The 22,138-nt window shown below is 48.5% G+C and overlaps 1 protein-coding gene across 3 annotated transcripts in view; it reads right to left on the reverse strand.

Moving 5' to 3' along the window:
* The window catches only part of LOC135388198 (uncharacterized), a 113,859-nt gene that overhangs the window by 1,714 nt on the left and 90,007 nt on the right, over window positions 1-22,138 (reverse strand). Inside the window, exons 79-121 of one of the 3 annotated variants that reach the window (XM_064617589.1) lie at window positions 21,771-21,883; window positions 21,601-21,712; window positions 19,639-19,806; window positions 19,473-19,586; window positions 18,029-18,155; window positions 17,936-17,968; window positions 17,241-17,255; window positions 17,105-17,164; window positions 16,996-17,049; window positions 14,801-14,863; window positions 12,411-12,536; window positions 12,114-12,349; window positions 11,947-12,044; window positions 10,700-10,856; window positions 10,515-10,643; window positions 10,360-10,464; window positions 10,102-10,231; window positions 8,869-8,892; window positions 8,680-8,766; window positions 8,596-8,622; window positions 8,402-8,542; window positions 8,155-8,348; window positions 7,996-8,096; window positions 7,825-7,936; window positions 7,614-7,769; window positions 7,458-7,556; window positions 5,199-5,322; window positions 5,089-5,145; window positions 4,844-5,035; window positions 4,617-4,736; window positions 4,324-4,559; window positions 2,600-2,703; window positions 2,416-2,512; window positions 2,179-2,328; window positions 1,791-1,904; window positions 1,599-1,728; window positions 1,503-1,538; window positions 1,424-1,444; window positions 1,297-1,353; window positions 1,110-1,235; window positions 832-1,052; window positions 165-253; window positions 13-109 (exon numbers count right to left, since the gene is read on the reverse strand). In XM_064617589.1, coding sequence (XP_064473659.1) covers window positions 13-109; window positions 165-253; window positions 832-1,052; window positions 1,110-1,235; window positions 1,297-1,353; window positions 1,424-1,444; window positions 1,503-1,538; window positions 1,599-1,728; window positions 1,791-1,904; window positions 2,179-2,328; window positions 2,416-2,512; window positions 2,600-2,703; window positions 4,324-4,559; window positions 4,617-4,736; window positions 4,844-5,035; window positions 5,089-5,145; window positions 5,199-5,322; window positions 7,458-7,556; window positions 7,614-7,769; window positions 7,825-7,936; window positions 7,996-8,096; window positions 8,155-8,348; window positions 8,402-8,542; window positions 8,596-8,622; window positions 8,680-8,766; window positions 8,869-8,892; window positions 10,102-10,231; window positions 10,360-10,464; window positions 10,515-10,643; window positions 10,700-10,856; window positions 11,947-12,044; window positions 12,114-12,349; window positions 12,411-12,536; window positions 14,801-14,863; window positions 16,996-17,049; window positions 17,105-17,164; window positions 17,241-17,255; window positions 17,936-17,968; window positions 18,029-18,155; window positions 19,473-19,586; window positions 19,639-19,806; window positions 21,601-21,712; window positions 21,771-21,883 — 4,752 coding nt within the window. The other 2 variants (XM_064617588.1, XM_064617590.1) reach the window with 2 other exon arrangements.

Consider the following 22,138-nt stretch of genomic DNA (forward strand, 5'->3'; position numbering starts at 1 on the left):
AGCAAGGCTTACCAGTGTCGACACGTGCGTGGTGACGGATGGGTAGCTGATCTGACATGACGTTGCGCTCGGAACGTGGTTGGTCACGAACACAAAAGTATGGGCCAACCTAAACGAAGTCCACATTCGAGTATGCGTATGATGTGAGAAATCAAAACACTTACTGAACAAGGTGAACGGGAAGAGCGGCCGAGGCTCCGATGAGAAGTACGTATGCCCCATGTTGGAATTGGTCAAGGCGCTCACGAAGGACCTGAGGTAGCGGATAATCGTTTATGTGAACTACTAAGGCAGGAATACAGGAGAGTTCGCAGTACTGCATTTTCGGCGTATGAGGATCCCTCTAAACAAGGACAGTTAAGCCTGCCCAGGCTTCGTGGCTCCTGATACATGCACAAACGTGTGAGTTTACGTGAAGACGACGCCTATTAGGCATTACACGCTCTATGTATGCTAGAGGTTTGTTGTGTACACGTTTTTCTTCTTTGTTCCAAGTTAGGTTGCTACTTCTTTACTTGGTTCGCGGACATGGAAGGCAGCACTTTCCTTCCGCACTCCATTACGTTGCTACAGGGCAATGAACTGTAATTTCAGACTTAGCACTAAAGTGAATTTTTGGACGAGATCTTAGTAACTGAGCGCACTCGGCAACATGCAGAAGCTGGGTGAACACGAATATTTGCACGCAAGACGCAAAATTTTAGTACAGTTTTAGGTTTACTACTGAACAGATCCACAGGGTCAGTTCCTAACGGATTCCCAATGAAACAAAAGTAGTTTACGATTCCGGCAGAAAGATGCAGTACAGGCAACGTTGCATTGTGCACTGACCTTCAATGTTTCGTAACCATGAAGAGCATCGTCCTGTGAATCGAAGAGCACTCCCACGCCTCTGATGTGGTGATTTTGGAGCCAGACCTGTACTTCATTGACGAAGATGTCGACGGCGCTTGCTCTTGTTACATTAACGATGGACTGACTATCAATAGACACCATCAGCCTTGTTGAAAGAGGCTTCTTCAGCTTCAAGAACCTCGTCCAAGATACTTCGTCTGCGCAACCCGTTGTGTCAGATGATGTACGGCAGCTGAGCGACATACAACAAATACCTGACAAGGACATGTGTTTTGATGAAATATTGTAACCCAAGCTCTGGTAAACGATATAATCGCACAGGTACGATGGGTATTTCTGCAATGTCTTTACAGGTGGAGCAAGGAAGCAGACGAGTCGAGCTGCAAATAGAGATAAATTGTCGGTGCTCATGATCACATAACCTACAAAGAAAAAATATACCTTGTGCACTCGGTTCATTGGCGAGCCTTCTATAGCCAGAAGTCGTTGAAACGGTACCTAAGTAGCGTTCATTGAACACATGAAAGTAATGAACGCAGAAGATAATGATCGACAAATAAGTCTTTACCGGTTGTCCCTGTCTCGTGATCTGAAAGGGGAAAAAAAATTAAAATCCCCCATCATATTACACGCTCGGCACAACATACCGGGTACGTACGGAGGAATATAGTCTACAGGATTGTCTGAAAATTAGGGTAACAGACGACATGGATCATAAATTGCGTTTATTGTTTGTTCCTTACCCAGGACGTTTCTCATTCCTTTTATCCTGGAAAAGGCAGGGCGGTGCGGACACTTTCCTGTGGGCACTTCAAACTCGACGTGGAAGGCAGCGATGCAGGCGCGTGTCACTGACTTCCGCAGTGCCAGGATCTGCAGAAGATACAGTACGTGAGGAATAGGACCGTTGCCATGTTTGCCATGGGAGGACTAACCTTTTCCTGGAGGGTCGTCTCACTTTCGTAGGTGATCAGGTTGAACCTGTCCTTGTAGTGGATGGGAAACCAGGCAGGCTCGTCTTCTGCTCCGACTCTTGGTGAAGGACAAACCTAAGGCGCGAGCGATCATGTCATCAAAGGGGGCAATTCGAGGTCCTTAATAGGTCGCACTGCTTTTTTTCTATTTCTTCCTGTTTTTATTGTCCTATATCATCCTACCATGGACTTGTCAACGAGCTCGGTATAGCTCCTTGCAAAGGACACTATATCCTAGCTGTTTATTACGCAGGTGCATTAATGGCTCCCTTAGTGCAGTAGTATAGTTGTGCGTAGAGAAACGCGCTTAACAGCCAAGACGCAACAGCGTGCAGCAACTCATCCTTACCTGCCCATAACTGTCCATGATTTCTTGCCGACATAGAGAGCCGAATGTGTCGTTCGTTCCTTCTATGGCAAAACGAAAGACCGCCATGTTGACCGACTTGCAAACTATTTTGTCCTTGTTCTGTTGCATGCTTTCCACGGCGCGGTCATTCTACAAGGACAAACATCGAGGACAATCGACAATACAAGAACCGATAATGTCAGTTCGTTGATATGTTCCACAGAATGCAGATAATACCTCGTTCTCGAAGAACATGCCGCTCGGGTAGCTCACTCTACACGGCTCATCCCTAGTGATGGTGTGATGATCGACGTAGATGAGGATGTCCACAGTTCTGGGTACAGAGAAATAAGTTCAGTTCAGTTCAGAGACAGTGCTGGGCTTGCAATAGTGAAAAATTTTTATGTGGTAAGCAACTTACTGGAGAATTGCCTTCAAAACGATGTTGTTCGCAAGGTAGTTTGGAGATGCTCCGAAGATAAGTGTACCATCTCTGTTAAGCTCATTCATTCGGAACCGGTATTGCTGTGATTGTAAAGGCGACAGAGAAGTGAGAGCGAAATACAGAGGCATACAAGTGTGATGGAGGAAGATCGAAAGTATACTAGCACCACAGATACATGCGCATTGCGCCGTCTTGTTGTACTTCAACAGCTGCCGTCACGGTCAACTGTACATCTCGAGTCAGACACGGTGTCACGTCAACCATAACCCGCGGCAAGAAAATCGCGCATGAATGCCAAACCGCGAACGAGTCATAAACAAAGGAAAACAACAAGAAGATGAGACACGAACGCAAGCAGGAGTTACAGGACGTGGGAACGGTCATTTGGTGTCTCCAAAAGGTTGCACTGTACTGTTGCACTTCTCTGTATCGTGAAGTGCGAATTTGTTTGTACGATACACGGAATATATAGATATTACGAGTTCGAGCCACCTCCTCACCCCTACTTTTGTCCCACCCAATAGCGCACAGTTCCTAACCTGCAATTGTGGCGAATACAAAAATCTTCACCTAGGCTTTCATAAATGTGTTGCGTTTGAACCGAGAGAATCCGACGACGTACACCTTGGTAAATCAAGGCATGTGCACCCTCTCCCCGAAATGTCACTCATGATGGACTGATGACACCAGCACCGAACCGAGGCACCGAAGGGCGTTCTTAACGAGACCAGCTACTCACGGGTGTGCGTTTTCTGTACCAGTTTGTCACGTACTCTATTCCAGCGTTTCCCAAACTTTTGGCGGTGACGGATCCCCGGAAGCGATGAGAACCAATTCGCGGACCCCCCCCCCCCCCCCCCCCCACACACACACACAAATATACCGGGATACGCGCTGTGTACACTGCATTGCAGGCCACGTTTAATATGCGCGACAGGGTATAACAAGGAAGGAAATTACATTTGTGCAAGCATAAACATGGTCAAGTGACTGTCTAGACAGAAGCGAAGTTGACTTCCAACGCCGCGTTCAGTGCGAGGTATTATCTGTAGTGTCACCATCTCTGCAAGAGGTCCGCAGGCTGCCAAATATAAAATGCGCTAAACACAGGAACACTCTCAGTCAGTTCGAACTCGAAGCAAAACGATATGACGCGCTGTATTTCCCATGCTAGCCAGTGCATAACCAGCAACCTCGTCAGCTGCTGCGTGCTTTCGATACAGCTTCAGAAACGATTCCGGACTGGTTTCTTCTTCTTGTTTGTATGTGTATGACGCGGACAAACGTGCATTGCAGGACTTTTCTATCAGAAATTAGAAGCTAGCCGTTGAAGCATGCTTGTAGCAATTTTGGAAGTTCTGGGTGTTTGGAAATCGGGCAGCATGTACGAGCGCGTGTTTGTGGGGACGAAAATCCTCACTGAAATCTAAGAGACGGTCGCGGACCCCCACGGACACTCTCGCGGACCCCCAGGGGTCCGCGGACCACACTTTGGGAAACACTGCTCTATTCTAGTAATGAGCGCCCCTTACGCCTCCATACAGTTAACACTGTCTGTACGACCGGGCAGTGCAGAGTCGTGCTTATGTCCTGAACTCTTAAGAGCCCAGAAGAGATGCCGTCCCTCTAGCACCAATAAATATGTGCAGGAAGTGTATTACAGAGTTCCGGTCGCATACAACGATTTTAGTTATTCTCACCTGCAAAAGGATAGTATACGGCACGACAGACTCGTGCCGGCTGTCCTGGACGACCACGGCTCCAGCAGATAAATTATAAGTGACAAGCAGGGACGCTGCGTCCGTGACCACAGCTTTCACATCCTTATCGGTGTTTGTTGCATTAAGAAGACACTCGCTGTCCAGGTTTGCAGCGAACTTCTCACGTTCACTCTGGATCATTTTCCTTATTTCTAAGAAGGCCTTCCATTGGGCATCTGATGAAGTACAATTCATAGATAGTCTGTGCTTTTGTATAACACAAACACACTCACCGATTACTTCGTGTCCATCGCCCCTGAGGCAGAGTGCGTCGTATATGATGACATCGCAGACGAGCTTAGGGAACTTGACATAAACTGCCAACTGCGGTGACATGAAGCACAAGAGAGTATCTACAACATAGACGAGCGCAGAATGAGAAGAAATGACGCCACATCGCACGGTAATCGTGCTCGCCATCTTGTTTTGCAGTTTTCGTGCACTCTGTCCATGTCCTTACTTCCAAACTGTGGAACACTTGTGTGTCCTGGAACCGCCCTTTCATCTTCAGCTGTTGTATTAGATACCACGGGATGCCCGGTAGTAGTTATGCTCGCCTTCGTTGCTCTGGATGACGTTGGATGCATGCTGAATCTTCTGGCAGATGGCGTTGTCGCTGTAGCACTTTCGGAGGATTTACTTCTTGGTGCACCTGAGGAATCAAATAGGGTAAGAATAGGGTGCAGGTACGCAATCCATCATCACCACTTGTCCCGGTGAAGGGAGTGGTTCCCATAGTTGAATTGGAGACACTGTACTCGTCTGAAATGAAAGAAACGTTAAAATGAAATTGGGGAAGGAACAAAATAACAAACCAAGTCGCGCTCGTATAGCCTTCAGTCTCGAGAATGCTGGTGTGCACAACCCCGTAGAGTCTTCGGAATCCGCGTAGAATGCAGCCACGCAAGGGTCAGGGATCTTGTCATAAAATTCCAGCATCTGCAAACGACAATATCGTGGTAGTGTGCTCTACCACGACTGCGGGGTCTTCCTTGTCACGACGTCAACGACTCCCTGCTCCGAAAAGAGACTGCTTTATACTGAAGTTTCACGTGTGGAAGGGATGGCAGTTAACTAGTTCTATTGACTTATAGGGTATTTCTGTTCGTAGCAGCGAACATCAGCGAACAACCGTCCTGTACTAAAGAGTTTTAATAATTCGTACGCTCTCGCCTTTGCGTACGTAAGGGATAGCGTTGATAGTTCTGCGCACGCCCATAAGAGAAAGAGCTTCGCGCAGTGCGCAAAACCACCAACGCTATATGCTACGTACGCCTTCGCCTTTGCGTCCGATGTGCTAAAACTCTCCACTAACTTCGCAATCGTCGGTAGCAGGACCAGGACATTCCGCTGCACAAAACTGAAACCACAAATATTTACATGTACCCCTCGACTCCTGCTTTACAATCAACTATTCAAATGAGGAGTCAGCTGCAAGCCAATGACAAAAGTATCACGTTGAGAACTAGGGCGCTTGCGAAAGACATTGACATTATTAAATGCGATAGCATTTATGAACGAACATCTTCATCATTCAGTCATCATTCATCGTTCATTCAGAACGAACATCTTCATCATCGAGTTCTCTTGAGGATGGGTACGCCGCAGAGTAAGCCCTGCACCAATTAATTGACTGCTGCTTGAAGATCACGTGTTCAAGCGTGGCTACAAAACCGGCCTGGGAGAGGCTCAGATGTAACAGCGTGATAGTAACAACCGTGCCGCGCAACCAGTTGTCAGTCGGAGGAGGAACTTAAGTTCAAGCGTACGCGTGCTGAACGTGCTTGTGGAGGCGGACAAGGTGTTTTAATGTCTTCCACGGCACGCTAGCAACGACACAGGGCTGTACCTGTACCTAAAGTAGATGAGTATGTGTTACGGTATACGCGCATGGCATCTTGAAGAAGGAAGCTCAGTTCCCGGCTGCGATGATGGCATTCTACGCCACTTTGAGGTTACCCGGGTTCGAAGCCGGGCGATGGATGTGCTGCCTGGGTGCATTCCCTGGGATTTCCTCAGACATTTTAAGACGAGTGTCGGCACAGTTCCCCGTGAAGTCGGTCCAGAACAGATGATTCACCTCGGGCAACATGCAGGCAGGCAGGTCGCTGCCGCAAATAGCACACACATAACACCCAACACACACTCACAGCAATGGCACGAGTTCCTGTGCAACAGTACCTTGTGTGCCGATAATAGAGAGTTTTGGTAGATCGTACGCTACCACCTTTGCGTATGTAAGAAATAGTAAAGTTCTGTGATATCCTAACAGCGCGTACGGGAAGTGTTATAGCTCAGGGAATTTTAGTGTATCGCACGATATCGCCGTCGTCTATACGTAAGAGATAGCGTTCGTGGATCTGCGCAAGTGCCCCGCGAAGTGCGCACAACCACCACGCTATCCCTTACGTACGCAAAGGCGACAGCGTACGATGCACTGTAACTCACTAATAGAGTTTTAGTTCTAAAAGCGATAAAACCCCAGTGCAGGGGACACGGACAGACGAAACACACAGACGAAGCTCTGACAGTGCTTCGTCTGTCCAGTTTTTATCGCTTTTTAACCTACTGAGTTTTAGTACATCGTACGCTATCGCCATTGCGTACGTAAGAGATAGCTTTCACGCATCCGTGCACGCCCATAATAGAAAGAGCTTCGCGCAGTGCGCAGAACCACCAACGCTATCCCTTACGTACGATCCACTAAAACGCACTATTGTGTCAGAGTCAGAGTCATAGATAAGCTACCGATTGTCAACGGCGTCAGCCACTTCAGTCTCCACAGGCCTCTATGCTGTCTATCGTTAGAGAATGCCCGCGATGAGCCCAAATGCTATCGCATTTCACTGACAATCTGCACGGCGCTTTCTGTGGTAATTTCCTATGGAGTTCATTCCGCATCAAAATGTCGCATATTTAGCAACGGACGCTGATACACCGATATGTGACATGCTTGCCACCTAGTCACCTGGAAACTATACAGGGGGCTGTAACCAAAAGGAATGGTCGACGCGGCGTTTGACAACAGAGCGATTGCAAAGGACCTACACATGAACATTACATAAAAACTTTACCCGAAGCACTACTGTAGCCTCATTTTCAAACGTCGTCAGATGCGTTGGAGTGGAGTAATAGGCAGCGTTTGCATCCGTGGTTGTTGTCTTGTTACACGTCTAGAGAACAAAGGTCCGTCAGCTTCAAGGGTCGAGAGCTGAATTCTGGCGTATTACCTGCGCGTAGTTTCCATGTGCTTCCATGACACAGTGATCGCCCGTGTTTCCCAAATATGGACCTTTCAGTTGGTATGTGAACACACCCAAATTAATCGGGGCGCAAATGAGAGCGCGCAGTAGCTCCGAGTTTCGCCACAAATACATGAGAGAGTTCTGAAAACGACCATACTCGTTAGGGAAGGCTCCAGGACCCTGCACGCGTCCTTACGTCGCTCTGGTCAGCGATGAAAGCCCGCAACGCTGGGGTTCTTGTCGGGGGTTGAACGGTGCAGTCCTTTCTCGAGATATGCTGAGTCATCATGATGAAGAAGTCTGCACCGCTGTAGGACATTAACCGTTATTGAGCAGAAAGTGTACAGGAAGACTGCAGAATTCTTACAGGACTAGGCCGAAGAAGGCCCTTCCGTCCTGAAGCGGGACGCTGCCTACGACCAGTTGAAACGGTGTCGGTTTGTTTCGCCTCAGCAGTGTTAGGACGGCCTGCGTACATTGAGTGCCTCCATAAAAATGGCATTTCGTGCCATATCTATGGCCTTACCGAATGTACAGCCACTACATTGGAAGTATAGTCAGGATTTTCGAGGAATATGCCAAAAGCTGTCCATTGGTCGTCCCGTATAAATACTAACAGGGTGTTCGCGAAAGCAACGAGCTCAGTCGCGTTGACCACCCATCTGTCGGCGAAGCTGGATGGGTTCAGAGTGAGCACGAGGCGAGATCCTTTATGCCCGTCTGCAGGACGACAGCATGTCACGCACAGGTGGTTCAAATCTCGTGGTACAAACCGATTGGCTTTATGGCTTTAATGGTGCGCCGTCGGTGGTCGTAAGAGCCTGGAGGATACACGATATAGTTGCAGAGGGTTGCAGGAATACGCGTTATGTCGGCAACCGTGGCTTCGTGTCCAGAGAGGCAGATCAATGTGGCTGCAACGAGAAGCCGTGTAAGTTCCTCCCATTCTATGAAAGAACTGACTTACCATGGTGTGTGCCTGAGAATGCAATGCCTGCAAACGAAGGATATATATTTATAGAGGAATAACGATTGGCAGCAGGAGGTGTACCTTCTGTAGAGTATGGTGTTCTACTTCCAGCAGGTGTGACTGTGCCCAGTGGAGTCTCCGACGTAGCACGTTGGGGTTGTGCTGTTCCTGTTGTGGAGTGAAGGGGAACTGTAACGGTTGAGGAACCTTAATGTAGTTCTCCTCGGGGTCTCCCGCAGGGCAAGTGACCAATGTAGATACTCCACTCACCCGGAGTGATGTTTTCACCACCATCTACAAACAGGTTATTGTTATGTACTGGCTGAATTCAAGAGTGAAAAAGTGTGCGCCAGAAGGTCTATGGTATAGCAGTGCATAAAAGCGGAAAATCGTTCTCTGGAGGTGCACAGACACCTTTTGACCGCTCTGCCTCTCTCTCCTAGCTCATGCAGTCATGCTATAGACACGTGGGTGTTGGCGCTGCGCGTGGGGGAGGGAGGGGGTAACGTTTGTTAGATGAGCACCAGTGCGCTCTGCTCTTCCGAACGTCCAGCCAATCGTGTCAGCTATGTTCCTATGCTCCTAATGGAATAATAGTGAGGTTTAGTATATCGTACACTGTCACCTCTGCATGCGTAGGGGACAGCGTGGCGATTCTGCGGAATGCGCAAAGCTTAAATGGTAGGTAACATGCAACAGTTACAAGATTTTTCAATGAACTATCATTACCTTCTGGAACATATCTTGAGCAAATGTCCCTGGGTCATATTAGATACGAAGCAGTGCAGAAACCAGAAGGTCAGCCGTTACATTGCATGAGCGCAATTAGGGAGCCTAAAGCCTGGTCCGTATTGTTGCGTTTCAATACGTCCGTCCGTTAGACGACTGGCTGTTCGCAGACAATCTACCAGATGCCGCGACCTGTCGTTGGCAAAAGAAAGCCACGTTTGTTGCCAGCCGCCGACCAATGTGTTGTTTGATGGTTGCTTCCGATGATGAATGCCATTGCGTGAAGGAGACACGAAGGAATGCTTCATGTTCCATGCAGATACTACCCTGACCTCACCTCACGAAACGCGAAAACCACGAAGTTACACGACTGCAACACCAGCGTAGCTAGCTTTACCAACAATCCACTCTTTCCCAATCACATAACTCGATGTGACGTGCTGAGGCGGGTGGCACTTCTGCGATGCTGCTTACGAGAAAACAGCTTGCAGCCGACTACATGCATGGGGTTGTGCGTTGTGCTCCACGGCATCGCGGCGGCACGGTTACCGAGACAACGATCGGCATTTCTTGCGTCGCTAAGTCCAGAAATTGAACTCGTATGCATCCGTTGCTTTCGAAGGGGCTTGCGTCTGTCCACAGACGGACGCAACGCCGACGAACGCATTGAAACGCAATAGTGTGGACCAGGCTTAAATCACTTTGATGTATTAGCAAGGACGACACCATAGACATTCTGCGACACTTCTTTCCCGGCAAATGCGCTTTAAGTACCCAACATGCTTCGAGCTTGAGCGAGTCGAGAGAAGGATAGCCCCGCACCACACGAGCGGCCGTGATCCTCCGTATCAGCATTCAGCAGAGCAACGCATGCGAACGGATACAGTTGCCGGAAGTAGTTGAGCTACGTATGAAATATATAAAGCAGAAATTGTGACGTCATCACACGCGACCAGTAGTCGTCAGACAAAAGCCAAGAAGCCTGCTGCACTCAAGGGCGTCCGCTTCTGCCGAGACCACCGCATAGCGTACCTTAGATAAGAGCGTTGCTTCGTTGTCATAGATGAACACGGAGGACCCAACCTTTGCTCTCATTGTGGAATAGTCCGGGTCCACTCTGCCAACAAGTTTGCATGTCTGCAAGGAGATAAGTGAACGAAATTGCGGAATTACTTGATTGCTCCTACATCAGAATAGTTGGCCTTCCTGCAGCCGTCGTTCGTGCACTCGTAGACCGCCAAGTTGATGCTCACGCACAGCAAGGAATTATCGCTGACTGCTTGGGACAACTCCAGAAGCCCATCCATGGAGGACATCTGCGCCGTGATAACATTAGTCGGAGGCCACGTGCTACTGGGAGCCGATTACATACTTTCGTTGGAGCATCTCCGTCCGGAAATTTTCTGTACTCGTCATTCTTCTCGTCACTCCTGAGGATTCCTCCGGGAAATCTGTCGTCGATCGCACTGACGTTCCCTTTAACGGTTCTCGCGACGACATTACCAGCGTACACGATCGTATCTGCCGTACTGAAAATTGCAAATCATTCTGTATTGTGTTCCCCGCAACAAATGATATTTATTTTATTTCTTACTATACAATCAACCTGGTCGAAAGTGTGAATGCACGAAGCATAAATGCAGACAGTCAACATTACACGCTTTCAACAATTTTCGAAAGAACTAGCTTCGGATTCTCCAGGGGGATTCCGAGGGAAACGTCTGAGAACGCCTCACGACAGAGTGCGCACCTTCTCTGTCTCCGCTATCCGCGCCATGTTGGAAGCATTGCCCACAGCAGTGGTGAGTAGACGGAAATCGACATCGGAGGAGCACATGCACTGCCAGACGGGTAGCAGATTGCGCACACTATGATGTCATACTTCTCAAAACGCGAAATTAATTTCAGGATACTTCAATATCATTTGAGAAGCAATAATTTGGGAAGGTACGACGTGAGACATGTACCATATTGCTGCTGAGCGCTATAAAGACGAGGACATAAGAAAACATGTAGACGGGGATAACACGAATTCGCTCTGATTCCGAATAAACGAGTGGTACTTTAAAGGGACCACTGAGGTCACTCCATTTTCCGTTTTTTTTTTCTCTCACTCACTCTCTCTCTCTCTCCTTATCTCACTTTTCTTTCTTTCTTTTTTTCAAATTCTTTGACGAATAAAACGTGCTCCTTCGAGAGGTGACGAGAGGCACCAGGTGACCTGTAGCACGCGCGAGCCTCTGTTTCAAAGATCCTCCACTCTTGGAAAGAGCGTGTGGGAGAATGAGGGAACGTCGTGAAGTAGGCATGAGCCCCTGGCACGTAACGTAGACCATCGCAGCTCAAACGGGTATAAACAGCGCGTGAGGGGAGAAGGAAGAAGCAAGAGAGGGCGTCACGCGAAGATCGGCGGGTGCCTCCTCGAACTGCTTTTGTGAATTTGATTGCGCAGTGACAATACACCCCTGACCCCTGATCGAGAGCTTGGCGAATGAGACAGGGTTTAGAGTCCCGTAGAGTTTGCTCAAGTTAAACTCGTTGCTCCTGTTTACCCCGTACCTAGAACACTTTGCTAGACCTACGTTCAGATCTCGAATGAGGACTCGTAGAAATACTTACTCGGCGACTAGCTTTCTTAGGTCAGCGTTGTCCATAGCAGCAGGAGATACTACAAATATGGCCTCCAAGTGCATGCTGTCCAGTGACGTTCGCGCCTTCTACAAGATACATTAAGATAACTAATAGGGGCTGGTATTTCTCGACGGGTACACTCCCGTACAACTCACTCGAATGACATCTGGGAAGTGATCTACATCGGCGGTCGCCATTTCTGGTAGGATGCTCACGCTGATGCCAAGAAGACCATCTGCTCTCGTCGCTAGGTTGAGAATGGAATTCAAGAAGGCTTCCAGTGCCACCGGACCCTCGTAGTACAAATTCAACAGGGTCTCGGCTGTCGTACCAATCACCAAATTCATACTGTTGGCAACAGCGGCCGCAAATGCGGACTCCCAGGTTCCATCTGGAAGGACATTTACTCTTAAGTACTTCACCCTCACATTTCATCGCGAGTGTGAGTGTACCTGCGCTATAGAAGCTTCCTCTTGCTTTGTCGTAGTCCGGAGCATCATAGATGGTATATGTGCACACGTGCTTCGCGACGCAAGGCAAACCCGGAGCGGGAGCGTTGAAATAGCACACGCTGGGTGCTACGCAAGGAAAGCATAAATCATGTTGCTTTGATAAGAGTGTTCTATTTGCAGAAGTCATTCATATGTTGCGACACTGGCATAGTAAAAAATATAGCTTAACGGTTAAGATGCTAAGGGTAAGAACGAATAAATAAATGCTTGCTTGGCATAGGGTGAAAGCAAGGTATATCTAAACTGGTAGCGTAAACAAGCGAAAATACCAAATCAGACCCATCGGCAAAGCCACCAGCAAGAGGCGCGAGCGATCCTGGGTGTTGACAGTAGAGGTACGGTCGTAAACACAAAAACTTTGCAACATGGGCGTGGCTTGTGTGTGTACTAATAGGTTATTCATAATTTTAATGTAGAAAAAACTTTCTGTTGTCCTGCCCGTGCACATATACGAAATCATCTACCACCCGAGTACATTTCCGTGTCCTGCTCCTTTTGCGCATGTGTCACAGTGGGCGTGTTTATCCGTGCATCTCTGTATCCGTGCATCGTGTCCGTGCATTGTAATACTGAGTTGGTGCACTTTTTGGGTTAAACAGGAAACGACATTCACATCTCGGAGCTGTAGACCAAGAACCACTTGTGTGAACAGATAAATACAATGCATCCCCTGTTGCTGGCCCCGCGAAAAAGATTTCGTCATGGGACGAGCGGCCATGATAGCGTGAGTGTTAGCAGGAATCAGCTGTGCACCAACGATGCCATGTTTCGTTGCAATTTACCTATAATTGCCACTCACTGAATATAATGCAAACGTCTAATCACTACGTGTACGTGTAGCTCTAGGAGAGAAATGGAACTTAAGGGAATCTGTGTGGTCATCACGATGCCCTTCAGTCTGGCATTGTATAAATCTGTGATAGCGCTATGTATTTCGAATGGATATGTTTAATTAAACCTGATGTGAATTATTTTTCCGAGTCTCGTCCGGTGTTGTTGCTTGGGTGAGGGAAAAGGTATACAACGCAAACAAAGTGCGCGAATGTAAACGTGCCATGGCTAATTATGCACTACTTATTCATAGTGCTGACGTCATCCCTGACGTCATTTATTTACAATCGTAGTAGTCCGCTCAATGGATGGATGGCGCTGACCGTCTCTATCATGGCGTCATTCTGAAGACACAGGGGCCTATGGGAGTTGCGCTACCTGTTTAGATATACCTTGGTGAAAGTACCTGGGATCAGAGCCGTCGCGATGTCAAAGTCCGTCTGGGGCACGATAAGCCCAAAGCGCCCCCACCTCCTTTCTACTTCAGACAAAATGCCCTTCCGAGGTGAAGACGGTTGAGGGTGCAGTCGACCGAGACTTAAGGCTTGTTCCCACTGCCGGGCGGGAGTCCAGAACGGCGCCCAGAACGACAAAACGTCACTCGGAGGCCCGTTCTTTGGCGCCGTTCAAGCAGTCGCTCCTTCACCGGCGATCGGTGACAACCAATTGTGGCGAAGACGACGACGCGGTATGTCTTTTTCTTTTTTTTTTTTTACCTCCACATTCCCCACGTGGTGTACACACCGCTTTTGCTGTTGTTTGATCGTCTATTCCGAAGTATTAATGACACCGACAACAGCATCACGTTGATTGTTGAAAGAATCTCGTTTTCTTCCATTGCAGTTGCAGAGGAAAGCAAGGAAAGCACACCTATTGCATGCAGGGGTGGATCTAAAGGGGGGAGGGGGTCCTTGCTTGGGGGTCCTTGAGGGGGTCAGGATGTCCTGACCCCCTCAATTCGTGTCTTGACATAGTGTTTAATTGACCTAGGTCGTGTATCCACCCCTCTCAGAAAAATCTACCCTGGTTGCATGAAACCGAGAACTGAGCAGCTGACCTGACAGCAGATACGAAGTGGAGCAAGTCCCGCTGCCATCGACATACCTCGATATCACTATGACCGTCCGGTGCCTTGTGTGTGGACACTCTTGCCGTCCGCGGGACGCCGTTTCAAGCAACGAGAGCGGCGCCCGACAGTGGTAACGAGCCTCGTTCGTTGGAGTCGCGCACTTGGCTTGCCAAAAGGAGGAACGGAACAACCCAGCAACGAAATCCACAACGAAATATTTTATCCGTGTGAATTGCAGCAGTTGGTCGCAGAATTCTAGTGTGCTACGATGAGAGTACATGTGCCGCTTTTGTATAACACCGTCCTTTACAGACACCTTCAGCCGGCTGTCGTTTTATTGTCCACCGTACTCTCCAGACGTCCCGTTGAGAGCCCCCTACCTCCCCCCCCCCCCCCCGCCTTGCCTGCGGTACGCCTTAGCTAAACTTACTCGGTTCTGTCGATGTGTCCGTGGCGACGTGACTTTCGTTGGATGTCCTCCGGTGGAAATGCCCTATAAAATGGTACGCAGAACATGGGATGTTAAAGCGAATCAGTTCATATCAGTTTCATGACCGTGCAGGAGTTTCTTTTTTAACAGCGACGTATATCGACACAGGTCGAAGGCAAACCCCGTGGCCCTATCAGAAGAGGAGTCGGACGGGTCTCAACCTATGTCGGACTTCATCAACAACTACTGATTACAGTGGAATGCCTTCTTAGGGCAGTTGTCTCGCGACGTAAAGCCCTGAATTATCAATGAGTTCTTAGTTAAGCACGTATTGTTGCCGTATCATTGGCCACTGAGCATCAGGAAAGACTTCCCGTTCATTGGCACGGGTTATGAGACACTGAGCATTGGAAAAAGAGTTCAGCACGACTGCTGTGCATTCAGGCTTCTAGTGCAGGTTCCTGTGCACACAGGTCTCTAGAAAGAGCGGACCACATATCACAGCTGATTGGAACCACCCAGTTCTGCTGCACATGACGTAATCGTTGATTGAGGCGCTTGATACCCCTCTCCCATTCGAGTACCTCCTACGTCGCCTTCTCCGCCGCACAGATGTTGGCAACTGCTACTGAGAGCTCAAAAGCGCATTCAGCGTTGACAGCTCCACATTGACAGCTCACGAACGTGAGGATCGAAGCTCTGTGGGCTTTATACCACTGCACGACTACATGTGAGCTCATCTCACTTTTCGTCCATACTTTTCTTTAGCATTCATGACTGGATGTTCTGCAACTATTAAAATGAGCTCACGCAAAAGAACGTTGAGCGCAGGTGACCTTCAGGCCGACCGTGTGACTCGTGACGTAGTCTAGCGCAGCGGAAGCGGGTAAAAAGCGGGCGTGTTGAGAAAGAAGAATAAATGCGCGGGCAACTGCTGACCTTACACGCAAGATGACCCGGTTCTGCCTTTCTCAATGTTTTTGTAACATACTATACTCCAAACGCTCTGTAGCACAAAATGTGGATCGACCCGCAATCTGGTCGCCACAATCCCCGCTGGACACGCGTACGCCGCACACACTTCACGTTCGTGATCCATATTTTCATTTGACGCCGTTTGGCGAGAGCTCACTTAAGTTTCAAATTAGAAGGAAACATTGGTTTTTGATTAAACCGAATGCTATTTCAGCTAGTTAGCTATTGCGGCGTTTGTCCATGTTTTCTTTGTACATGACGCGCCATATTGCCACCCCGCAACCGGCAGTGCTCGTTGAGAGTAGGCGAGTGTGAGAGGGAGCCACCTGCGCTAACCCTCATTGAAGTGCGCAATCACGTTCGCAAACAGGGAACAAGTGTCTCCGTTTTTTATCTCTGTCGAGACTCGCTTTGTCCGCACTTGTGGGGATCACAATGGTAGCCTAATCACGATAGCGCTCGATGTGGATCCTTGCATCAGTGCGTTTGGGGTATTATGTATATTGATAGTATGCCGCAGAGCGCACGATGGCTCCTGCTGGACAGCTTGACGAATGAAACAGAGCTTCAAGACACGTTCAAGACAGTTTTACGTTCCTGCTCATTTGTCGACAAAACGGGGAATGCCTCCTTCGAACGCTCGCTTGGGATGTTCATAACGTGTACACTTTCGTTATTGTGCGTGGGATGGCATTAAAACAGCGATGGACTATCGCAGAAAATGGACAGCAGATGTTTCCGTGATTCACAGCGAATTCCATCGAGAGAACACATTTTATCCCACGACAGATGTGGATGAAGTGTTTTCTCCCGGCGGTGTCGGACGTGTTTGCGTCCCCAGTGGAAAGTGACATGTGCTCTGCGGGAACGCACGGCGCCGCATTCCATGTCTCTATACCATTGCCTTCCTTATTTCTAGAACACACGCCTGTTCCTTTCCGTCGCGTTTTGCCGCGTGACGGTTCACCTAAATTGATGGGTCAAAAGCTTTTGCCTCTTAGATCAAATTTGTTTTGCCTCACCTCCCCCAATGCAATACACGGTGCACCTCCCCCAAATGCACGACTGACCACGTTCTGCCAATGGAGCATTGTTTGTATTTTCCTGGAGTAGAACTTTGATGCGGCTCCGCCAATGGAATACGTCATCAATCGCACAGCGACTAAGGCCGAAGACCTAAGTTTAATTAAGACCTAAGACCACGGTAAAATTATACGCACACGAGCGCCGTCGTCTTTTCTTCTTGTACGATGGTTCGCCGTATATGTATGTACCTGCAATTAAGGATCAGCTGACGAATGATACGTCATAGGTGTACAGAAGTCTTACGTTGTATGCTTTCGTTACTCGGAAGAGGCGGAGAAGGATTGAAAGGGTCGAAATAGTAAGCTGGAACACACGAAAATACATTATGTTTTGTTTTCACGTATACCGGTGACGACTAATAAAACTGCTGCGTGCTTACCGCCGCGACGACGTCCTGCCACGGAAGTGTTCGGAAGAATCAATCAAAGCACCTTACGTTGCTCCCAAAATGGGGTGGTAACATCAGACAGGCCACTAGCTATGCCATGTTGATATGCTTACATTGCGCATAACAAACAATCCCCCGTGTCCTCCACTCGTTCCTGCAGTCCTCGCTCCATCTGCCCACGTCTGTACGCCCCATATAGCCACAGTTGCTTCGCGGCGCTAACGTAGAATTAAAAAAATACCGATAGAAATCCCGCGAACCGGTGAGGAAATGTTAAGGAGATAGCCTCGGGACGAAGAGCGGGGACTATAGGAGCCGAGAGACAACTATACTATCAATAACGGTATGCAGTACTACGCATATCTGAACGCCAATACCGGCGACAGCAAGAGCATCACATCAGTGGCCTACACTCGTCACTTCTACGAGGGCTAGCCGAGGGTGCGAGGACTACCAAGAATGATGTGGTTATATACACCAACGGTGTCGACAGCAAAAGCCGCTCTTGGAAGGTCTACACTCATTACGTCGACGAGGGCTAGAGGAAGGTCAGGAGCCGAGGGACAAGGGCCACGAATAAAAGTGCGCTGTACTATTCACATCTGCCTGCCCATACTGCTGACAGAAAGATAATCCCATCGATGGCCTACACTCATTACATCTACGTCAAGAAGGAGTAAGCTCACTGTTGAGTACGCCGACCTTCGGTATGATATTGTCTGGAAAAGAATGGCACGCGATAGGTTGGGGTGTCATCTCGTTGGCTATAAAGTACTTACTGAGCGCTCTCCGCAGAGATGCCATTCTCGAGAAAGCACGCCGTTGCGTGCAGTTACCTTCGTCTTCGAACTCCACGTTGTACGCAGCTACGCACACTCTCGGAAACTCGCGGGAAGCCATTTCTGTCTGCGGAGAAGGACTAATCACTGTCACATACTCCTGAAGAGAAGACCTTTCGAGCCTATAAATGCAGCCTTGCAGGACAAGTCACAGGCAACCCTTGAGTACGTCATGTGACCCATGGGGTACCGAATCAACATTATGCTTAGGATCCGACTTTTCCTGGTTGAACTCGATTGCTCCCCGAATTCCATTCACGTATCACGTTGTATCATGAGCACTATGTAGCAGCAATTTGTACGCATGATGGGTGTAAATATGTGTAACTGTGGGTGTAAATGTAGTGCAACGGTCGACTATGCGCACTTTGGTGTTACAACATGAAGAGCTTGACCGATATGTGCACTTTAACTGCAGCCGGGTTTCTGGACAGACAGAAAGCATAATAACCCGATAACCCTCTAATGTATCAGTAGCACTCGATTTCACCCCGCGTTACAGATTGTTGATTGTAGATTTCAAAATGACTCCCGATGCCCCGGACAGCAGTCTATCCGGAAAACAGATCACTACCTGCTCCAATCAACTGCATCCTTCTCAACCACGCGGCCTGACGCTTTTTCTGCGCTCGAGTAGTGCGTAGTAGTTGTCGTTTCGGCTCATTTGCATAGCAAAATTCGGCAGCATATAACTGGAAGTATGTTCGCTTTTCAGGGTGTTTAACAAAGGACAATGGACGTGTATAATGACTGGCTCCAATTCTGCTATATCCCAGAAAACATTGATGCATTTCATCTAATTAGTCATCGAGTAGTAATAAAACGCTTTCCGACAGGACATCCGCAGGTCCACGTAACCCACCTGTACAGACGCCATCCTTTCTGCTCTCACAGGTTATTGATAAAAAAACGTCTAACGAGTAAGAATACACCCTGTATAAATGGTGTGGCTTTCAAGGAACGGTGAAGCCACATTCATTACTTGCCTCATAGGCCAAAAAAAAAAAAGTCCCGCTATATGCCCATTTTCCGTGATTGGCTACGTGCATAGATATGCAGTCAGTGTCGTCTACTTCAAACGGTTGCCGCTGACGGTTTCCAACAGGGAAAGCCTTTGGCTACACGAATGGATGCCCATCCGGCTAATGGCAATTCGTCTCCTGGCTACGGCCGTTCAAAGCATGCCTGCTTGGCAAGACTCCTAATGACAGCGTCACATGCCGATCTCGACGTCGATTTTCCAAACTATGCATTCGAGTCTCACACCAATATGAAAGATTACATCGAAACTGTGCATGTCGTCAGCCCTGGACCACTTTGCTGCTATATCTACTGCTGCAATCATATACTATATCCTGCATAGACGTTCTTCTAAGACACTTGCCTTTATTCTCAAGGTGTCTTCGCTCTCGAAAGCCTTGAAGACATCTCGGGTTCGAGTGTACGCGGTGAGCTTACTTGACGATACGTACGTGCCGGTTACGAGTGTTGGGCAGGTCTATGAGACAAGAGGCGGTTACGAGGGAGACTGTTGCCGGTCGCTCGCGTACCTCTGCATAACCTGTCCACTGTTCGTCGTGGCAGAATCCGCCAAAGTCATTTGTGTAGGTTGGTACGGAGTAGTTCAAGACCACCATATTGATGCTGAAGCACATAGGCGGCAGGGATTTCTTATGGGCGAGGTTCACCATGGCGACCATGATGTTCTGGGTCCACTTCTGAAATCGTGACACGGAAGCAGCTTAAAGCTGCAATACATTCGTGTCATCGCTGCACAAAATACACGCGCTGTCCTTCTGTAACGGCGTACAAGATTTTAAAGGTATCGTAAAGCAGCAGATAGGCAGTTTATTATTACGCTGTAGTTTAATAGTGCTGCTTGAAACCCAGCGCAACGAGCTATATAGGTGGTAGAGGACACTCAACATTTTTAATCTTATTACCAAAATTGTGGTAAAACGGCTAGGGTCGAAAATAATCCCACATTCGTCACGCAACAGTCATCTATGTTCCCCTTCAAGAATTGTGCACCACCGCCGATGGTGGCAAATATTTATAGCGCGTTGTCGGTCGTATGGTTCCGCATATGGTATTTAGAAGCAACAAAGTCTCTAGTCACATCACCGGCATATCATGCTTGTCTACTGCTTTACAGTACCTATAATGGCACGACGTAGATACATCTCGCTCACGCACGTTTTCGCCGATTTACTGAACGTGATGGCGGTAGGTTGCAGTTTCGTGCTGTTTTTGACGCGTGGTTGTTCGCGCGGCTGACGCAGCCGTCGGTCAAAGTTCCGTCGGCGCACACGTCTATTCCTCCTAGAGGTGTGCGTCTAAGGCTATTCTGTTGTCGGCGGCAACAGCTGCGCCACGCCAACATGCTTCCGTCGGCGCGACTTCTTCTCTGTCACACTTCGCCTAAAGCACAGGTTCGGTGTCGACCTGTGCTGGACGATGTGGGACAAACGTTAGAGTACACGGTCGCGAGTGGGGCATGCTTGTAGCACTTGAAAAATTAAAAACACGTGTGTTTCTCTCTTTCTTTAATGTTAATGTTAGCGACGGTTGGTGACCCTTTGACAGAGTGTTGCCCGTAATTTCCAATTTTAGCTCTCTAAAAAACAATGGGTGCAATTGGAACGAAAATTGTTTCGAAAGAGTACTTATGGCTCAGGCTACCAATTATCTGAGATTGCACCTCGCCTACTTTGTGGTCCCTTCAAATGGACATGGTTGGAGTCGAAAGAAAACATGCCACGAGTAGCGGAAATTAGGAGTGCGAGCTCTGGGGTATGTATATTCCCGCAAAGAAGTACGAGAGCAGCGGCGAATTCTGGTGCGCAAGACAGCTTTCAATTTCGCGGGCTACAAAGGTGGTGATGGTGCTACAACTTCCCGTAGTCGGTCACGCTCTGGCGGGCAACGTCACGACTATCCTACGGGTACCGTGCGTCCTGGGCGGACTTCACAGGGAATTGTGCCGACATTTGCGCGCATTCTCGTAAAGCAGATTACCCAGGGCAATCCACACTTCCCAAATGGAATATTTGCGTTTACATTCATATCACGCGGTAGAAAAATAAAAACAGAATAAAATTTCGAAGGAACTCCCATGATCCTTTGAAGCTGAAGAGTCGGCACGACCGAGAGGTGGTTGTCCGTTGTATTGCGGTATACAGACTGTCACCAATCATTTCCCTATGTGCCACTCCAGCAAACGTGTAGACGTCCAACGCGCGGATTCCAACACTCCTCCTCAGGGCCAGTGATGCAGGGAAGCTCGCCGAATGCAAGAGTATTTGGAGCTCTCGCGTCTCGGAGGCACTATACGTGTCGTGCACGAATATTTCCCTACAAAGCCCCCATATATGCTCCGTCTTGATACGTCCGGTTATATGTCCGGTTCCAATATATTCCTAATTATAGATCACCCTTGGACAGGGTGATATTTCCACTAACTCTCAATACAACTGTTTCTGTCGCAGAATGCGCAACAACGAAGGCCTTACCCAGACACCCAAAGAATACTCGTTCCGCTGAATCGTGGACGGGGTGTCGACCCGACACGGACCTGTCGAAGGTTCAAGCCGGTGCGACAACATGACCGTCAGATTGGTGTAACTGCATTCAGTATCTGCATCAGCGACCGTTTGCGTTTAGTGGGACCATATCTACTTACTGAACGAGGTACATGATTTGCTCCCAGTCTCTGGGGTACAGGGGCATCAGAGCAGCCATGCCAACCAGGAATATGTCTTCGTGTCGGAATTTCTTCACCTCTTGGCGAGTACGCTGAAAGGTAGTGGACACTCGTAGAGTTTCTATGATATTCTCATTTTGCCTCCGGTTTTACCATTGACGCCATAGCTGTGCAGCCTTACACAAAGAGGCCTTCGTATAGTCCTACTAGATTTAAAAACAATTAAGCGAACTCCCTGCGACCCGTACACTCAAGCGTCTTCTTAGCGGCGAAGCCCACATAGCGCCGAATACGAGGCAGAACCTCGATTAACCGGCAGACTTGAGATTGCGTAATGCGATTTATTC

Source organism: Ornithodoros turicata, chromosome 3 (genome assembly GCF_037126465.1).
Source record: "Ornithodoros turicata isolate Travis chromosome 3, ASM3712646v1, whole genome shotgun sequence".
NCBI classification, from domain to species: domain Eukaryota; kingdom Metazoa; phylum Arthropoda; class Arachnida; order Ixodida; family Argasidae; genus Ornithodoros; species Ornithodoros turicata.